The sequence below is a fragment of the Agrilus planipennis genome, unplaced genomic scaffold, assembly GCF_000699045.2.
Source record: "Agrilus planipennis isolate EAB-ADULT unplaced genomic scaffold, Apla_2.0 scaffold16, whole genome shotgun sequence".
NCBI lineage: Eukaryota > Metazoa > Arthropoda > Insecta > Coleoptera > Buprestidae > Agrilus > Agrilus planipennis.
The window spans coordinates 389,326-408,317 of NW_020438946.1; the positions used below are offsets into that span (position 1 = coordinate 389,326).

The following is an 18,992-nucleotide window of genomic DNA, read 5'->3' on the forward strand; positions in this document are numbered from 1 at the left end:
TGCTGCGCATGATTGTGGTGACCGTGGTGACGCAACCAGCGTTTCATGCGCATTGGTTGCTATGATACCGGCAAATGTTTAATTAATAAAATAATTGCTTATAAAATAAAAATTATTGTGTAAATTCCTATAATGGCTGAAGAGGAGGAAGCCGAAATTGTTGGTATGAGTGTTTTTTGTACATTTATCCAAATTATTTGCCTAGTTTAAAAATAATTTGGATATTTTTGATTTTCTACTTTAATGTACTTTTTTCGTATATATCCCTATAAATATTGCTTATTATTATAATAATTAATTANCTTTCGGAAGCACAATGGGATAAACTCAACGACGTTCATAAGGAATTGCAAGAGGATTATACAATTCGAAGGGAAACTTTATTAAAACGTTTAGATTGCACTGTTCAATCTTTTCAAGTAAGAAATTTAGAGTAAAACGTGATTTTCACCTTTGAGTATTCGTTTCTTAAATATTTCAGTGGTCAGATAAGACTAAAGGTAAAGAAGAACTATTTGAAGACGTTTATGAAAAAAAGAGAAAAATACTTAAGTCTGAACCAGATGTAGATATATCCGATCTTTTAGCTGCGAGGGATGATTTGGCTGTTATTGAAAAAACCAATATAAGGCGCCAATTTCGGTGAAACTAGTGTAAGGTCATTTAAGATTCTGAAAAGCTAAATATTAACAATTATAATATTCTCATGAGTCGAGGACAATCGTTCAAATCTTATGACTCTATAATAAAAAAGAAACAAACACGTAAAAGTTACAAAATTGGTTATATTCTCCCTTGTCGGAAAATTAATGAATACCGAGAATTGTTCCACTTTGGTGCTTATGTAATATATATTATAAATTTTGTTTTAATAGTGCTCTTGACAAACAAATACTTTAATTAAAAAAACAATTCCAGTTGACATAAATAATGATCTGGAAAGGAGAATAGCAGATGTTTTTGAATTGTTTGATCATACGGGAACTAAAAAGGTAGATATTCGAGACATTGCAACAGTTTTACGTGGCTTGGGCTGCTGCCCCACTGAAGCTGAAATTCAGGAAGTTATGGTTGCAATCGAAGATCCGAAAAATCCGGATATCGTTCATATGCAAACTTTTCTGCCTTATGCCGCCCAATTAATCACAGAACATAAGTTATAATACGCATCATACATATATTAATTAAAACGTATTGTTGAAAAAAAAATTGTAGGTATGAACCCGCCACTCCTGACAAACTATTAGACGCTTTTCATGTTCTTGATCCTGAAGGACACGGCTATCTCGCAAAAGATTTTTTTATGACGATAATGAGTCAAGATGGTGAACCTTTTAATGAGGATGAAATAGCGGAAATGATGGAAATTGCAGTCGATCCTTACACACAGAAAGTTCCTTACGAATATTACATTAATCAGTTGATGGTATGTTAAAGCATGCAAACAAAATGTATAATGTTCTGTTGATTGCACACCAAAGTAATTGCTATAAGTATGGGACAGAACATTACAGTAGAATTGTAATACCAATCACCCTGTATATAATAATAGTATTTTAATCCTTTATACTAGATCTAAAACTCACTCCTCTGTGTTTTTAATCTGCTTTTCACTCTCTCATTCTGAGCGTATAGTTAGATTTGCTTTATCTCACAGATTTCGCCTTAATTAATTAAATAAATCTCTTGTGTTATCCTCTACAGCATGTCATCTCCCTATCTATTCATGAACATTTTTATATCTCATAATTTTGCATCGTTATTGCTTCTTTGTGACATGCCAGCGTACTTTCTCGCTTCACATAGTCTATAAACCCTTTAATTAATTATATCTTTTCCTAAATTGTCGCAACAAATTCTGACCCATATTTATTTCAGCAAAAATAATACCGGAACACCGTTGGCACTAGGAAATTATAAATAGTTCTTCAGATAATTATCATTTCTCAATTTTTAGTAATTATCTTCCATCTCCGAATAATTTCACGAGCGCCTTTTTATATTTAAATTATTTATATATTTTAGCACAAATAATGCCGGAAAGTACCTATTTCACACTGCACTCGAAAACTGTTAGTAACATAAAATTCTACGTACTTTTTTACACAATTATCAATTCCCGAAGCTTAGAAAATGCCTTATATTACTCAATAATTTTACAAGCGCTTTTCTATGTTCATTTTATGATAGGGACGAAGACTGGTATTTCAAGCCAAATATCGAGCAATATTTTTATTTCAATTTACTCCCCCCCCCTTCGTTAGAAATTCGCAAATCTCACCAAAAAATAATTGCCCTGTATATAATTCAATTTTGTATTGGTAGCATGATCCTGAAGGCGAAGCTTATATTTACCGATTAGCTGACAGAGTGGAAGACGAAAGAGAAAAAACACCACCCCCACAAACCTTTTCCCAAGTTCTTGCTGCAATGGCAAACACTGCCGATGTATAAATGGTCAAACAATGCACTTTATCATTTTAAATATTTTTTATTAAATCCTTAATAATTATGGTAATAAGTTATTTTGTTTTTAGGTTGACTAAAACAGGTAGCAACGCAGAAATGTTTACTTATATATTTGTAATACACAAAAAATACAAATAAAAACATAAATTAAAAATACCTATTCCCTTGCCAGTCAGCCAGCGTCATAAATATTTAAAGTTTCAAAGCTTAGAGAACATTATGTTGTCGTCCTTTGTGGCTTGACCAACTAGCGCAGTCACGAAATCTTCACTTTGCATCATAAATTGGTTCCAGATAATCTGAAAAAATATAAATTTTATAATTGAACTGGTATTACATTTTCTAAATGTCCCAAAAACAATGAAAACGGGCAGCAAGAATGGAAAAGGCAGCACATTGAATTTTTAATATTACATATTTGTAACTAACATACTCATTTTTTTTATAGCTTGTTAGCTAAACACAAAAAGTAAACACTTACCATTCTTTCAAGGCCTTCCTGCACTGTATGGTCTCGCGAATAAATAATGTTCGACTTCGTTCCCTGAACAGCAACCGGGCTTTTTGATGCAATTTCTTCGGCCGTTTTCAACAGTCCCGTTAACATACTGCACATATTAGTCCAGGCAAATAAAAAAATTCGAGTCTTACAAATGTGTAACATCTAACACCGGTAGCAGAAAAAATAATTTCACCCCATCCTCTCTCAGTAAACGCCAATTATAGACAGCATTGATTGAATAGCGTGTGCTTCGTCCTTTTTAACTTTCGCTTACGGTTTCCGCCACATTCACAAAATTACTCCCACATATGTACATAACGAACGGTAAGATGTTACACATCGAAAATTATATATTGCTTGTTTAATTATTAAAATTACCTTTCTTTATCATCAAAAACTTTTGAAACTAATCCACATCGAAAAGCTTCGTCAGCAGAGAATTTTCGAGCAGTAAAACACAATTCTCTTGCTAAACTTTCTGATCCTATTACTCTAGGTAATCTTTGTAGAGTTCCCACATCTGCTGCCATTCCTATATCAACCTAGAAACCACATGAGTCATCAGAATACAAAAAAAGATGAATACTTTTACCAACTTACCTCTTTCACTTGAAACCAAGCATCGTTTGTACAATACCTTATATCAGCTGAGGTAATTAAGTCTACACCTGCACCAATACAAGCAGAGTGAATACCCGTTAATACAGGTTTCTTGCATATTTCTAAGGATGACATGCTCTGTTGGTATAATCTAATTAATTCTTCTAAAATCTTTGCTTTTCTGGCAATATCATTTGCTTCTGCAAATGACTGCATCGTGTTTGTCGCACTTTTTATATCTAAACCTTATTAAAAATAAAATATTAAAATTCAACAACCACTAATTATTAGACAATTCATTTTTGAAGCTCCTTATTATAATGATTTAAATAAAATACCAACCGTTATTATTTCAAATAATATAATAATTACTCAAACCACATTTCTACTGCTTCGCGATGTGGTAGCTTCGCCAGGAAAAAGATTTAAATATTTAAAAGTAAATATAGTAATGAACAAAATGTACCAAATAATGACGGTTCATTGTCAGTAATACATACATAATTATTAAATTCTAAAAATCAAATATAACCCCCTAAACCACCCAAAATTATGATGTATCTGGTTGCCTGGTGTTGGTAATTATTAATGATATATTACCTGCTGTAAAAATTCTTCCTGCTGCTGATACTACAACAACACGGCAGTCAGCCTCGGAACTGAGTGCCTCAAAACACTTTTTAATTTCACTAAAATAAATCAGCATTAATGTATTATCCAAACACATACATTAAATAAATATTAAGATGACATAGGGGCATATACTAAAAGAATTATTGAACTTAATAAATGATACATCCTGTATCACAATACTTATTAAATATAAAAAAAACATAAAAGAGCAAATAAATACTATTATTTTTAATAATTGCTACATATGTCAACATTTCGATATTAGTAAATTTGTTAACTTACATCCACATTAAATGGCTTAGGGCATTTAATTTATCTGGTCTATTCAATTCCACATGGAATACAAAAGGCTTAGGAACTGTTACTGCTAATGTCTCAAACTTCAAATGTTCAGAGGCTTTTGTAGTACACATACTTGCTCTACCAATACCTTAAGGGACATTTAAGTACATTTAAAAATTAGTTATACAAAAATAAACAGTAATTTATTTTATCACCTTTGATGAGATTAATTGATGCAGTTAACTCTTTTCTTCCAAATTTCAATAGCATTTTATGAAATACTATTAACAGTAGACACTTTGGTGAAAAATATCTTCAATACCTACTGTAGTCAAGTATCACTTTGTATGGACACCATAAGTGTACTAGGTGTACTTTGGACTTGTCGATATTTATTATTTTAAAAACTTACAGCACCTTGCAGACGTTATAGGCCTTCATTCATTCTTCATTTATATTTACCAAACCACAATGATCACAATTATGTGGTATATAATTGATTTATATAGTTTTAAGAAGTAAAATATTTGAGCTTATGCATCTTTAATTTTCATATTTTTACTATTCTTATTTAGGTTATATTTTTTTAATTGACGTTCGGCTTTATTCGGGTGTGACTATGATATCTATGAAATATGTTGAGATATCCTATGGTGACTTCTCTATGTATTACCCTTTGTGTATCTATTATCTATGGTCTATGTCATTTGATGTCATTTATCTATGATGTCATTTCTAGAAAATTGAAATAGCGACACCGGTTAAGCTCAACAATTTTTAGTTGAAAAAAATCTGTTTATCTGTCTGTGTAAATCATATAATAAGAAAAATGACTAATAAAAAAGATGCAATTTTTGACCTTATTAAAGAAATAGGGTGAGTGAAATGAAATGTTTCTAACCTACGCATAAGTAGCATTGTGATTGTTTTTTCATTGAGTAGATATACTGGTCCACTCTTGGATAAAATTGAATTTTATAAGGCAATTGAAGAAGGCCCAAAAAGTATAGAATTTAGTTGCCTGGTAAGCTATCTCTGTAGTGAATTGCGATTACTGGCTGACTTAGATGAATGTGTGAATCCAATGGCTACCACTGAAGACTCCATTTCTTTTATACTAGAAGTTAGCTCACTTTTGAAGGAATCAGGTATAGAAATATTACGATGTTATCAAACATATCAAAACTGTAAGAAATTACTTTGACAAAATTACTTTGACAGGTTGCCCCTATAGTTCACTTATTCATGGCCATGCAAGTGATAGATTTGCTACTGTGGATGATAGGCTGCTGTTGTTAGATTACTTAATAACAGAAGTCATGGCTGCTAGAATTCTTGAAGAAAATAAGCCTGCAAAAAAATTGGAACTTAAACTAGTAAGTCAATTAAAAATAGTAGGTATCTTTGCAGAAGTACTGTATTCAATTCTTATGCTATTTATAATCTGCAAAGTTCATGTCAGTTTTTGAGTGTATTGGTTTTTATATTGCACATTCTACAACAATATTTCAGAAGAATGTGTTATTGCTTATATTAGAAGAATAGTTATCTAGGTAACTTGAATATTGTTAAAGTATACTCCTAAGTCTTACAGAATGTTGCTTTGAGGGAAGGACCTTAAATTTACTTCTAGGAATTAATATTATTATTTATTTAATTTATTAAACCATATCTGTAGATAGCAAGTTCTGCTTCTACACGGATCTTCTGAAGGTAATGGTATGTGATATCATTGCCGAATGTCAAGTAGCTTTACAAATTGATGACATATAAAACTTCAATACTTATTAGTAATTGTGTGCAAGGTTATCTTGGTTAAATATCTATATATTTTCAACATTTACAAAGAAAACAATAAGTAAAAATGTTTGATAGGTAAAAAGTGAAAATATAAATTTTCAAATTTAATATGATAATATAAATAAAAAGTATGTTATTCTAAAATAAAATTGCTGTTAATCACCTAATTTTTCTCAGAATGAAACACCACAAGCGGCCGATTTAAGGAAGATATTACAAACATTAGGATTTTCAAGGCCCCCACCAAATATTACTGTTCAAACATTAATTCAAAAATTGACCCAGTCAATTCAAAATACCATTTCAAAAGCTAATCCAGATCTCATTGGTAATTCTTTATTTAATGGCATGCTTTCGGAAGCACAATGGGATAAACTCAACGACGTTCATAAGGAATTGCAAGAGGATTATACAATTCGAAGGGAAACTTTATTAAAACGTTTAGATTGCACTGTTCAATCTTTTCAAGTAAGAAATTTAGAGTAAAACGTGATTTTCACCTTTGAGTATTCGTTTCTTAAATATTTCAGTGGTCAGATAAGACTAAAGGTAAAGAAGAACTATTTGAAGACGTTTATGAAAAAAAGAGAAAAATACTTAAGTCTGAACCAGATGTAGATATATCCGATCTTTTAGCTGCGAGGGATGATTTGGCTGTTATTGAAAAAACCAGCAATTCAACAGTTAGAAAAAACACTCAGTCAGCAATCAGTAAAGTTATTATTGGAAAGGTAAGAATTTACTTATTAAAAAAAAAATGAAATTGGGTTAATAAATTACTAATAACTTATTTCATTCTTTTAGGTTCCTGACAGAGGGGGCAGAACATCAGAACAAGCTCCTCCTCCACCTGAAATGCCTTCATGGCAACAACGAACCGCAGGACCACCTCCAGGCGGTCGTGGAGGTAGAGGGGGTGGTGGTGGTAGGCAACAAGGTCGACGGGGCGGAGGACAACAACAGAGCAGCGGTTCATTTAATAAAAACAGCTTTGGTGGCAGCTCAGGTAGTTTAAATCGAAGTGGGGGAGGATATGACAATGCTGGTAGTTATGGGGGTAACGTGAACTACCAACAAGGAAAAAGCGACTACAGTCGCGGGGGAGGGAGCAGTTACTCTCGAGGAGGAAGCGATGTTGGCAAAGGAGGGAGTGACTATAATCGGGGCGGAAATGATTACAATAGAGGAGGTAATTATTTCAATCAAGGAGGGAGCAACTATAATCGAGGTGGGCACGACGACAACAGAGGTGGGAATAACTACAATCGAGAAGGAAATGATTACAATAGAGGAGGCAATGATTATAGTAGAGGAGGTAATGATTACAATCAAGGAGAAAGCAACTATAATCGAGGAAGGAATGATTATAACCAAGGAGGAAGCGGTTACTACCGACGGGGAGAAAACGACTACAATCGAGGAGGCTCCGATTATGGACGAAGCAGCGCTCCCTTTGATAGTGCTGGAAGCTATGAAATGGAAAGTACGTATTCCCAAAACGCTGGAACCTCTTATTCTCAGGATAATAACTACTACTCATCCTCAGGTAGAACGAGTGCCAATTACAATGAGCCAAAAAGGCAGAAAACTTATGAGCAATTTCAACAAAACAAATCAACTTACGCGGACCAGTATGTTCAAGAAAGTAGACAGAATCAGCAATACCGGCCTCGAAACGAGAACACGGGCGGGCGAGGTCGATCCAATTACAACAGAGGAGGTTACAGATAAGTCACTAATTTTTATTTATTAATGCGCTTGTGATCTTTCTTATTTGGTATTGTACTTCTAATTTCGAGTTTAGTAGCGCAATATTGGTTTGCATAATACTAAAAATATTCAAACGAACTCGCGATAGTCAATTGAAAGTAATTTTTGATTACAAATCTCATTATTTATTTTCAAGATGTATATTAATTTTTTTAGCAAATGCATATATTTACTAATTGAAAAATAAAGTACTTGAAACTTCACTCAGTTTTATTAACTGATGTCTGTTATAAAAATATACGTAAAGTAGCAAATTGAGAAGTTGGTTGAAAACAATTAAAAACGAAATAATATTACATAAAAATGAAACGAGTCTTAATGGTAATTCAATATATTTGTTTAAAACAGTTATCAAATAAGTGACTTAGAAATGTATCACATACTTATTACATTAAATGATAACACAAGTACTATTATTGTACAATAACTACATTTGTGTAACTTAGAAGGGGTAATTACATTAAATAAATACAATTCATTATAATAATGATCAGTAATCTTTAAATAAAACATGTTCAGTTATTTCTTTATTTTAAATTAACATTTAAAATAAAATTTATTCAAATAAAAATTACACAAAAAAATATATTATTTTATGGCTTGTATACAGCAATATATATAATTGCCCCTTCTAAATCTAATATAATGATACACTTTATCATTACAATGGCAAGAATTTGAGATCAAATTTTAAATTGGCTTTTTTAAATATTTTTTTTTTTTTGAAATACCAGTAGTTATCACTACTGATATTTACGCTACTTTATTCATTTACAATAACTATAATAATATCGGTATATATAATTAAAATTTATACCACTCGTATAAATATCTCACCCATTTATAGAATAGGTGATAAATTAAAAAATAATTGGTATATAAACTGAATGCACTATGTATTATTTAGAGCAGTTACGTTGAGCAGTCAGTAAATCTTTTTTGGTATAAAAAATTTGGCATATTTCAGGTTTAACATAAAACATATTCTATACAAATATATATACGATAAATAAAATAGCAGTTTATATTTAATCATATAACAATAATATTTCGATAATTTTAGGGTCTGAATGCTTATTAGTCTGCCAATTTTAATGTCATTTAGTGACTTTGATAATATAATTATTTTCAATAAACAAAGGGAATACCCTTAATGATTAAATTATCATACACATCCATTATACTTTGAAAGCAGGATTATATTTTCATGAATTATTGAAGCAAGTATTGTAAAGATAAAAGCACTGCAATAAAATTAACAGGTAATTAAAGAGTGAAAAATAAAAATGCGATGTGCAAAAATAAATATCATAAATGTCTTAATGTCATCTAATAAGTCTTGTAATCTTTGGTAATGGCAGTTGTATTTTCTTTTTGCAGAAGCATTTAATATTCTTTTACTTGAAACGTATTTTTTGAACAGTGCACACAATCATCAATTTGAACTAGAGATAATAATACGATGTGGACACATTTGATGCCAAAAAGACTAAGAGATAGGAGCAAAACTTCAACCCAAAGCGAATGGATCTAAAAAGTAAACAAACACTAAAACCCCAAAACTCCACAACCGTTAAGTCAGTTATCAAACATAAAACAAACAAAATCTTATCTGCGCCTGAAATTGCCTTACTGCGCTGCAAACTATTGAGCACTACTTATTGTGCGCCGATCATAACGCGTCCTTATGTAGTCCTTACTCCTATCTCTAGTCTTCTTGATTGATGCCTTAATATGATACATAAAGACAAATTAATCATAAAAAGAAATTTTGTTACCGCTTTTCATCTAAATTAAATTTAAATGAAATTTCTTTTTCTTAGTTGTAATAAAACATTATTGCATTCTCTTTGAAATTGATTTAAATATTGTAGGATATCCTGTTACAGAACGAACAATATAATATAAATAAATAATTGAAAGTTGTACTAACTTATGCAAAACCCCGTACTTGACTAGTTTATAAACTAACTGGATAGTGTGCAATCTATCCAAAAGTCTGATTTGATGAAATATATTAACATTACTTCTCCGTCCTTTTATGAAATACATACCAACAACATCACGCACAATTTACCGCATTTTGTCAAAGCAGACATTTGGACAGTTAGCATACACGTGGCTTACAAACTAGCCATGTAAGCATATTAACGGTAACATATTATTGTTTGATTTATTAATTACTAGCAACGTTTCTGTCACCTCCGCTTGCACGCATAATCTCAGTGTGTCTCATTTTCCTTTGGGATTCTTGTTGTTGCCTTATGAACATACTTAATCGGTCTAACAAAAATTGTTTATCATGCCCTTCCAACATCAACTGGTTCTTCAAAACCGACACCATGTGTCTGTTAGCAGAATTGATGGCCCAATAATAGTACAATAAAAGAATCAAGAAAAGGAAAGCTGGTATTGCAAAACCAGCCGTGCTAATGAAATAGACGATGTTTTGTACCCAAGAGGGCGTGAGGTTGAACGTGTTAATCACTTTGCTCCAGACAGTATTCAAGCCTCTGAATGGCCCACAAGATTTCGATGGAAGAACTTCGGAAATTGCGTAAAAGATGGGGATTAAAGCGAAAGTGTATCCACCTAACAAAATAATCATGAACATGGAATTAGAACGAGATGCATGGTAAATGATGTTCCCTGGGACGCTGTTGATCAAGCAAGCGAATTTTTTTATGTAGAACATGAAGAAAAGAAGTATAGTAGCCATGGCGGACAAAATGGGAGCGTAAAAACTGCCCAGCCATACCAGAGTTTGAATGTAAATAACGTCCAAGACGTGCTTCGGCAGTTCGAAATGTTGCTCACCGATAAATTTGGCAACTTTCGAATTGGAACTTTGCGCTATGATACTTCGTGGAAAGTTCAGTAAAAATGTTATGATGATGTGCGTAGCAAAATCTGTGATTATAAGTTTAAAAAATTGTTGTCCGGCATAAGTTTCCCAGCACTGAGGTGTACACTGGCTACTATAACATACGTCGTCTTTTAATTCGCAATTGACGCGAAGGTATAAAGATGCCAAGAGTATTCCTAAAGACATCAACCTCAAGAATATCGTACGAATTAACGTTATTCTTATTACAAATAACGGGCTGTACTTTTCTAAAGTGACTAGATATCTGAACGAAAATGGAACAAGCAAATTAAACAAGACTATGCAAAGTGATGGTAAATATTCGTAAAACAGCTCTTTTAAATTCCCCAAAAGGTATGAATTATTCTCGCTACTATCGAATTGTTTTAGGATATTTTGCGAAAATTCGAAAACGAAGTAAACTGCTATTCCGCAACTTGCAAGTACAACAAGTACTATCAAATTAATTATAAATCGTAATATATATAATTTAGTCTTCTCTTCTCTGGTCCTGTTCTGTTTTTCTTCCTGTATTCTTTCATTTTCTTTATCTGGTCTATTCAATTCCACATGGAATACAAAAGGCTTAGGAACTGTTACTGCTAATGTCTCAAACTTCAAATGTTCAGAGGCTTTTGTAGTACACATACTTGCTCTACCAATACCTTAAGGGACATTTAAGTACATTTAAAAATTAGTTATACNGTACAACAAGTACTATCAAATTAATTATAAATCGTAATATATATAATTTAGTCTTCTCTTCTCTGGTCCTGTTCTGTTTTTCTTCCTGTATTCTTTCATTTTCCAGGAGGCCTTTTATTTCATTATAAATTGCCTTATGCTTTATGGCAGCTGTTTTTTCATTATCTATGCAAAAATCCCATCCGTTAAATACCAAATTGCAGTACTGATAAAACTGACCTTCGCCTTCTATTAAACGTTCTTTAAAACCTTTAGCTGCCGCCTTTATAATAGCAAATAACGAAATTAGAAACATTACGAGTAACATGCAAACATATGAAAAAGGCAAATTATAATACATTGGTGTTGAATTTATGAAATACTCAAATGTTCTATCTGAGTAATAACCGTAGAACATTACAGTTTTCTCCATCCATCCTCTACCTTGCACTAAACTTAAAAAAAAACTGTCGCTGCTAAATGATTGATTGTAATACTGTGCTGAACAACACTGGGTAGAATTTAGTTCTCCGGTACAAGTTAATTCTTCTTCATAATTAAACAAAATTGTTGGAAGGATGATGAACAAGAATATCAGAAGAAATATGCAAAAATTCAAGACCATAAGCCATTTGATGAATAAAAAATATGCTACAACGCCTGTTCCAAAATTACCTTCAATCTTCTTCATTTCACCTTTCCACAGTTCTAATTTAGAATATTTTTCCTTTACATTACTTCTAAACTTATCCAATATTTTTCTTCTTTTCCACTTAAATTGTTCATAACCTTGAAGTCGCAAATTTGGTTCACTCTGAAATAAAAATAAGGCAGAGATAAAAAACTAAATTTTAGTGCTTCAATAACATACTATTAAACATCATTCTCAAGTAGTGGGACAAGTATTTGCATATTATTTGTCTGATTCATACAAAATAGATAAAACGGTGTCAATTAAATTATGAGTGTTTAGTTTTGTGATAAAATTACAAAATATAAGATATCTGACTAAGATATTTGGAAAATGTACACAAAATACAAAGTTAAACACAACATCTAATTTTTCTAATATCTGATTCATGTAAAATATTTTTACCTGCAGTTTCAATTTCATTTCCCTTTTTTCAGCCATAGGAACAGGTAATGCTTTAATTCTCATGATTTCTTCCCATGTGCTTTGTTCATTTGATAAATTTTCTGATAAATCTGGAAGCATTGAAACTTGAACATCACCTAAAGTTGAGGTCCTTCTTGTAAAGGATTCTTGTCTGGATCTCGATGAAGTTTGTCTTCTAAATGTTCTAGTATTATCAGTTCCTCTGATCCTTTTAAAGGTAGCTGTAAACAGTAAATATTATTTCAACTAATAACACAGTTACATAATAAAGTCAATTTTAATTACCTGCACGTGACTGTTTACTTGGTAAAAGAGTTGCCAAATGCTTTGGGTCACGTTGCAGAACTTCAAAGTCAACATCATTGGATGGATAACTTTCTTGATAGAATTCTGCACCAGCTTCTTCCCATCCTTGACTGTGGGGTGCTTTCTTCTTGTTTTTATCACCTCCAGACATTTTAATGCCCTAATATGAATTTGTAATACTGGATATTAACAAACCTTTGAGTACATTGCCTTTGGCACTGATGTGTACATTAAACTACACAAAAGTTTGCCACTTTCTCGTTTATACTTCCTTATGAATCATTGCCACTCGATAAGCTTGATAAAATCGCTTGCATTGTTGTTGATAGCTTACGTTATCAGATAGTAAAAGATATCATTTTGAGCAAAAACGTGTACGCCAGCTGTTAAATGTCGCATAACTACCTCTTATTTTACTGTATTGTTGTTATTAATAAACTTTGGGCATATCTTATAATTGTTAATTTTTAAAACAGTTTAGAATTTCTATTAATAGTTCATAGTGATCGTCAAATTCGTCAAGAGAATCTATGGTTAAGACGTCAATAAAGTCTGATAAAATCGCCCATTAGTTAACCAAATGAACTACTCTGATCACAGATAAACTCTGATTCGTACTTACGTCAATGACCTTTAGATAAAATGACCATTATACAGGGTTATTATAAAACATTATTATGTCAATATATCTTTTTAACAGTAAATATGAATGTTTTCAATCAATTTTTTTCTCATTAATTTGAGGCTATCTGTAGTTATAACAATTAATTCACTTTAATAAATAATTATATTACTAATAATTTTTTAGGGTAACAATATGGCGCCCTTCGTCATGATGGCTTCAGTTTTATGCGTTTTATGTCAGCCTGCCAGCCATCTTTTCACAAACAATGGCCGTGTTATGTAGCCCTTTTATTCAACAGGTAAGAAATTTAAAATTCTTGGGTAAAAACTTTTGCTGGAGGTCATGCAACTATCGAAAGCTCTTAATTAAATATTGCTAATTGTAATTTGAATGTTGGTTGATAACTCACTTTTTTCTTTATAATTTATTTCCCCAGTAAACATTTTAATGTTTTTGCCTTCATGTAGGTAAATATTATATTCTAATCATAATTAATTAATATGTATACAGTATATAAGATGGACATAGCCTTTGATACCTATCTTTTATTATCATTTTCTATCAAAATCGTTAAAACTGTAAATGTTTTTGAAATTTCTATTTTAATTATGAGTAATTTATTTATGCATATAAGTGCGTAAATAGAAATCTAATAGGTAGGATTGGTTCTGTATAAAGAAAACATAAAATTACAGTCAAAATAAGTTGCCGTTTTTTAAAACGTTTATTTAAATTTTTGTAATAATTATAAATTTTGACCATTTGCACACTCCCGGTATATAATGAGATATATAAATATCTCATTATAAACTTTATCGAATACCTACCTAGTCTAGGATACCTACTCAAATTCATGAACAGTTGTTTCTAATTATAGCATGTATTTTTTTTTTTACTGATATCAATCACATCCTTTTAGCAAGTAATACTTAAAATTAAAAATGAATATACAAGGGTTGAAATAATTCTTGGCGCGCCTGCGTTAAGTTTATTATAATCGTTATAACCAGGTTGTTATAATTTATATCGTATTTATGAATTTATTATAAATAAGTAAATATGTTTATAATTACAGTTTGGCCGCTAATCAAGCCGCCAACATAGATTAGAGATATAATACCCTTTGTGTATCTATTATCTATGGATATAATATATCTCTTGATATTCTCTTATCTATGGTCGTCAATAAATGGTTATAGATAATAAATGGCCGCCAAACGAATTTTCATAGCCATTATATTATCTATGGTCATTATAGTAAGTTGTTTATAGTAGGTGTCTCCTCATGCTCCTCATCCTCCTCGGTAATTAATTTTTTTCTTATTGTTAGTTTATTTGGATTATGCTTACATACTTATAATATATGTGCTTAATATATGTAATATAGATCAAGTTTCGAGCACGTAAACTTAATTCTAAAATAGAATTTCAATTTATCAATTATGAATTAATTTTTTTACAATACTTTGGATGCAATTTAAGACTTTGAATTTTTGCAGAAAATGGTAGCTGCATGATATCAGTACTAAATTAATGTCTTGGTTCCTGTTTTTACTACCATAGCTAATTATAATCTTTGAATCGAGTTCATAAAATTGAATTGGGATTTAAAGAGGGCAGCAATTTCATGATGAAAATAGGGCTCTTGGACCGACATGTCCAGTTCGTTAAGCATAGTTTTGCCTGCACGGTATATTTATTGAGTTATTTAGTAATTTCTAGAAAATTTGACGTTTGTAGTACCTCAAACATTTTAATATCTCGGCAATTATACTCGATAAAAAGATGCGGCTGTTGAAAAGAGTCGGAAATATCGAAACCTACTTTTGACAATCTTACAAGACGAATAACTTTTTTTTTAATATAAAATGTTAACTGTAAAGAAAGTCGACCTAAAATTAAACGAAGAAACTAAAAATTTAAAAATATGTAGTGTTCCATTTAAAATAACGAAGTTAGGTAGCGTCCAGAAGAAATGGAACACTGTATGACTGAAACTATTTTTTTATATGCATGTAATTTTTTTTTATATCTCAATTATTGAGTAGAATAAGACCTAGTTGTAATATAGAATTGCTACGCCACTTCTGTATTTTACATGTTCAAACATGCAGTCTGAATTTCTGTGGAGTTGTTCTTAAATTGCAGTTTTGTCTTGGAGGGAATACTTGTTTTTACATTCACCCTTTTCTAATGAGATATGTTAGTAGATTTATTATAAATAAAAATAACTTCAATTACAATGCCCCTTTTTGTTAAAAAATAATGTTTTTTGATTTTAGTGTCAATTTAGAAAATTTGAATTACTTATTTTTATGTTTATTAAAGGGATATCTAATTTCAAAAATTACATTTTTTGAGAAATATTCTCGATGCGCGTATTTATTCTGTTCAATTTTTTTAGATTGACGATAAATGAGAGAGGAAGAGAGCATTGAAGTTTATTGACTGATACTGAAAAAGTAAATTGTCTGCTATGATGTTATTAATGTTAACTCTTCATCCCTATAGATAATTTAGATGAGTTTACGTGCTAAAATATTATATATAAAAGAAATTATAGTACTGTCAGCACAGGCCAAAGTAGTAGTATCAGCACTTTGTTATGCTGAAGTGTACGATGTGTTGCATACCTATTTACAACAATTCCTCTAAATTTAATTTTTCAAACAATTTTTAACACAATGAAAGTGATTAAACATATTGTTCATAAAGGTGAATTTCTACTGCTGGAAGCAATGGTGCTAACAGTTTCGAGCTGACAGTGACTGATAGGGGAGAAGAACTAGTATATATAGTATTTTTTTTTACAGGGAAAAGATTCAGTGTTAGTTTAAGATTTCATTATACATTTTTTTTACTAAATTAACTGCAGAGTTGTTTTGCTAAAGGAAGGAATTNATAGGACAATTTATTCGCTTTTATTCTTTATTTTTACAGATTGACTGAAAAAGCAAGTCGCGTGTAATGGTGTTCTTTTCAACTTGAAGGATCTTGTGATCTTAGATGAGCTTACATGAATAAAATAAAACAATTACTAATATTAAATTGTATCAACAGGTTTTGAATTAATCATAATGAATAAACATGGAGGTGACAAATGAGAAGGAATTGAAATATGGAGAAGCGAAGTCTCGTTCGTGTTTCCTCCCCTTGAACATGGAGAGGGTAAGAAGTCTAATTATTTTACCGAGTCGTACCTTTTTACAAAGTTGTTTGCGATTTCACAAATACTGTGTATGATTTGTCTGATTAACAATTATAGTTTGTCACTATTTTCTGAATTGGTAACATTAGTAATTGCATTTGATAGCTTATTGTTTAACTGTGTTCAGTTCATTTAATTCTCAGCGCTTAGTTTAGATTTTGATATGTATTATGTATATATATATATACATACATACAGGGGCGCAACAACGTTACAATTTGCCTGGGTGCTCACCAAAAAAGAAAAAAAAATCAATAATGCATTGTATCGAGTTTGGCTGCTCTCATCATATTTCTTTGAATGACTAAAAAAAAAATTGGCAGTTATAGGGACTGCCGATAGAAGTGAAAACTTAGAACTTTTAGTATTAAAATTTGAAATTTCACAATGTTTGAATAAAAATTATCAACATCAATCTGGTTTTCACATCTATTGACACTCCGAGCAACAATTATATGCATGTTTATATGGTTTTTTATTATTCAAATATTTACATAAATTTCAATGTACCTGATTTTTAACATTGTTTGCATCATTGTCATCATTCATTTCAACAATACTTAGACTTTTTGTACTTTTAATTATTTCATTGTGATCTAAAAAAGATACAATAGGCTTATGATAACTAAGGTAAGAAATGAAAAATATACTGCTAGAAGCATGTCAGTGACGTGAACCCATAACATTTTCCCCTGTCAAAAAGTGCCCAACGTCGCTAAAGAAGTTTTCACTTCAAAAAAAAATAGATCAAAGAATCCGTATCAAATTTTGTGTGAAAACCAAAATTAAGTGCGCGGACGGATTCCGAATGTTTGAGAGTGGCATGTGGTGAAGCTACTTTGAACTGAAGCAACGCTTATCGGTGGTACAAAATGTTCTCAGACAGACGAAAACATTAATGAAGTGAAGAAAATAGTATTGGCCAATCGTCGAATCACCGTTAGAAAAGTTGCTGATTTTTACCAATGATTTGGGCATGAGACGGGTCGTCGTTCCAAAATATCTTAATTTCCATCTAAAATAACATCGCATTAAGATTGCCATGAAGTTATTAGACTCTGTCCGCGACGACCCAAATTTGCTCCAGAGGATCATTACTGGTAATGAATCATGGGTTTATGGTTATGACGTGGAAATCAAAGCTTAATCATCCCAATGGAAGCTGCCGCACGAGCCAAGGCCGAAAAAAGGCCGAATGTGAAGGTTTTGCAAACAGTTTTCTTCGATTTCAGGGGCGTACTGCATTATGAGTTGCTGCCACAAGGCAGAACGGTCAATAAGGAATATTACCTCCAAGTTAAATTCAATTTGCGTGATGCAATCCGCCAGAAACGCCCGGATTTGTAGAAGAAGAAAAATTGGCTTTTGCACCATAATAACGCCCATGCTAACACATTGTTACGCGTGCGCGAATTTTTGCCAAACACAACACACCAATAACGCTGTAGCCACCGTATTCCCCCTTGTGAGCTTTTCTTGTTCCCGAAACTGTAGAGGCCCATGAAAGGACGACGCTACGCTACGATTGAGGAGATAAAGGAGATAAGAACGACATCAAAGGAAGAGCTGAAGAAGATAAAAAAAAATGATTTTTTGAAGTGCTTCGAGGATTGGAGAAAACGTCTGGGAGGGATTACCTTCCTTGGCATCGTGTCTTCATTCCTTTGATGTCCTGATGAAACCGTTCCCCTTGCTCTTCACTGACATCACCTAAGTTTTTAGGAAAAAAGTCAAGATGGTTGCGCAAAAAGTGGACTTTGAGGCTCATCAGACAACCAGGATTTTTAAAATTGTTTACCATGTTAGATATGATAAGTTCATAGTTAGGATATTTTACATTGCCCAAAAACTTCGTCACAACTTCTCTAAATGATATCCAAGCCTCTTTTTCCTTTGTACTCATCGTTGCTTCGAGCATCAATTTACGAATATCAGGCCCAACGAAAATCCCTTCTTTCAGTTTAGCTTCTGATAAATGAAGAAATTTTCTACATAAATATTTAAAACAATCACCAACTTAAGGCAAAGCTTTTACAAATTGTTTCATTAAACCCAACTTAATGTGTAGTGATGGTAAAAGAATCTTTTTGGGGTCAACCAAAGTTGTATGCAAAATATTCTTCTGGCCGG

The 18,992-nt window shown here is 31.7% G+C and overlaps 4 protein-coding genes and 1 long non-coding RNA gene across 9 annotated transcripts; 3 read left to right on the top strand and 2 right to left on the bottom strand.

Annotated features, from left to right (window-relative positions):
- Position 1: 1 nt before the first annotated feature.
- Positions 2–2,611, top strand: LOC108744675 (dynein regulatory complex protein 8-like). 2 transcript variants are annotated; one of them, XM_025974724.1, is made up of 4 exons: positions 2–163; positions 919–1,156; positions 1,216–1,426; positions 2,538–2,611. In XM_025974724.1, exons 1-4 carry the CDS (start codon positions 133–135, stop codon positions 2,544–2,546), a joined length of 489 nt encoding a protein of 162 aa, XP_025830509.1. In that variant the 5' UTR covers positions 2–132; the 3' UTR covers positions 2,547–2,611. The 2 variants fall into 2 exon arrangements, with proteins under 2 accessions (XP_025830509.1, XP_025830508.1); XM_025974723.1 differs by lacking the exon at positions 2,538–2,611 and adding an exon at positions 2,326–2,512.
- On the top strand, positions 309–539 carry LOC112904530. Its single transcript, XR_003231169.1, has 2 exons — positions 309–419; positions 482–539. It is a non-coding gene; the product is annotated as an uncharacterized LOC112904530 (long non-coding RNA).
- Positions 2,557–11,585, bottom strand: LOC108744673 (delta(3,5)-Delta(2,4)-dienoyl-CoA isomerase, mitochondrial). Of its 2 annotated transcripts, none has more exons than XM_018480558.2 (7): positions 11,474–11,585; positions 4,487–4,520; positions 4,172–4,260; positions 3,572–3,816; positions 3,350–3,513; positions 2,951–3,077; positions 2,557–2,768 (listed from the first exon to the last, which is right to left on the bottom strand). In XM_018480558.2, the coding sequence occupies exons 1-7, from the start codon at positions 11,568–11,570 to the stop codon at positions 2,670–2,672; spliced, it is 855 nt and encodes a 284-aa protein (XP_018336060.2). In that variant the 5' UTR covers positions 11,571–11,585; the 3' UTR covers positions 2,557–2,669. The 2 variants fall into 2 exon arrangements, with proteins under 2 accessions (XP_018336060.2, XP_018336059.1); XM_018480557.2 differs by lacking the exon at positions 11,474–11,585 and adding an exon at positions 4,702–5,077 and having other exon boundaries at positions 4,487–4,634.
- Positions 5,207–8,576, top strand: LOC108744672 (protein FAM98B). Of its 2 annotated transcripts, XM_018480556.2 has the most exons (7): positions 5,207–5,362; positions 5,429–5,634; positions 5,708–5,862; positions 6,464–6,754; positions 6,817–7,017; positions 7,091–7,769; positions 7,833–8,576. In XM_018480556.2, the coding sequence occupies exons 1-7, from the start codon at positions 5,316–5,318 to the stop codon at positions 8,015–8,017; spliced, it is 1,764 nt and encodes a 587-aa protein (XP_018336058.1). In that variant the 5' UTR covers positions 5,207–5,315; the 3' UTR covers positions 8,018–8,576. The 2 variants fall into 2 exon arrangements, with proteins under 2 accessions (XP_018336058.1, XP_018336057.1); XM_018480555.2 differs by having other exon boundaries at positions 7,091–8,576.
- Positions 8,577–13,643, bottom strand: LOC108744671 (transmembrane channel-like protein 7). 2 transcript variants are annotated; one of them, XM_018480554.2, is made up of 4 exons: positions 13,009–13,643; positions 12,703–12,944; positions 11,727–12,420; positions 8,577–11,464 (listed from the first exon to the last, which is right to left on the bottom strand). In XM_018480554.2, the coding sequence occupies exons 1-4, from the start codon at positions 13,178–13,180 to the stop codon at positions 10,233–10,235; spliced, it is 2,340 nt and encodes a 779-aa protein (XP_018336056.1). In that variant the 5' UTR covers positions 13,181–13,643; the 3' UTR covers positions 8,577–10,232. The 2 variants fall into 2 exon arrangements, with proteins under 2 accessions (XP_018336056.1, XP_025830506.1); XM_025974721.1 differs by having other exon boundaries at positions 8,577–11,358; positions 11,627–12,420.
- Positions 13,644–18,992: the final 5,349 nt, after the last annotated feature.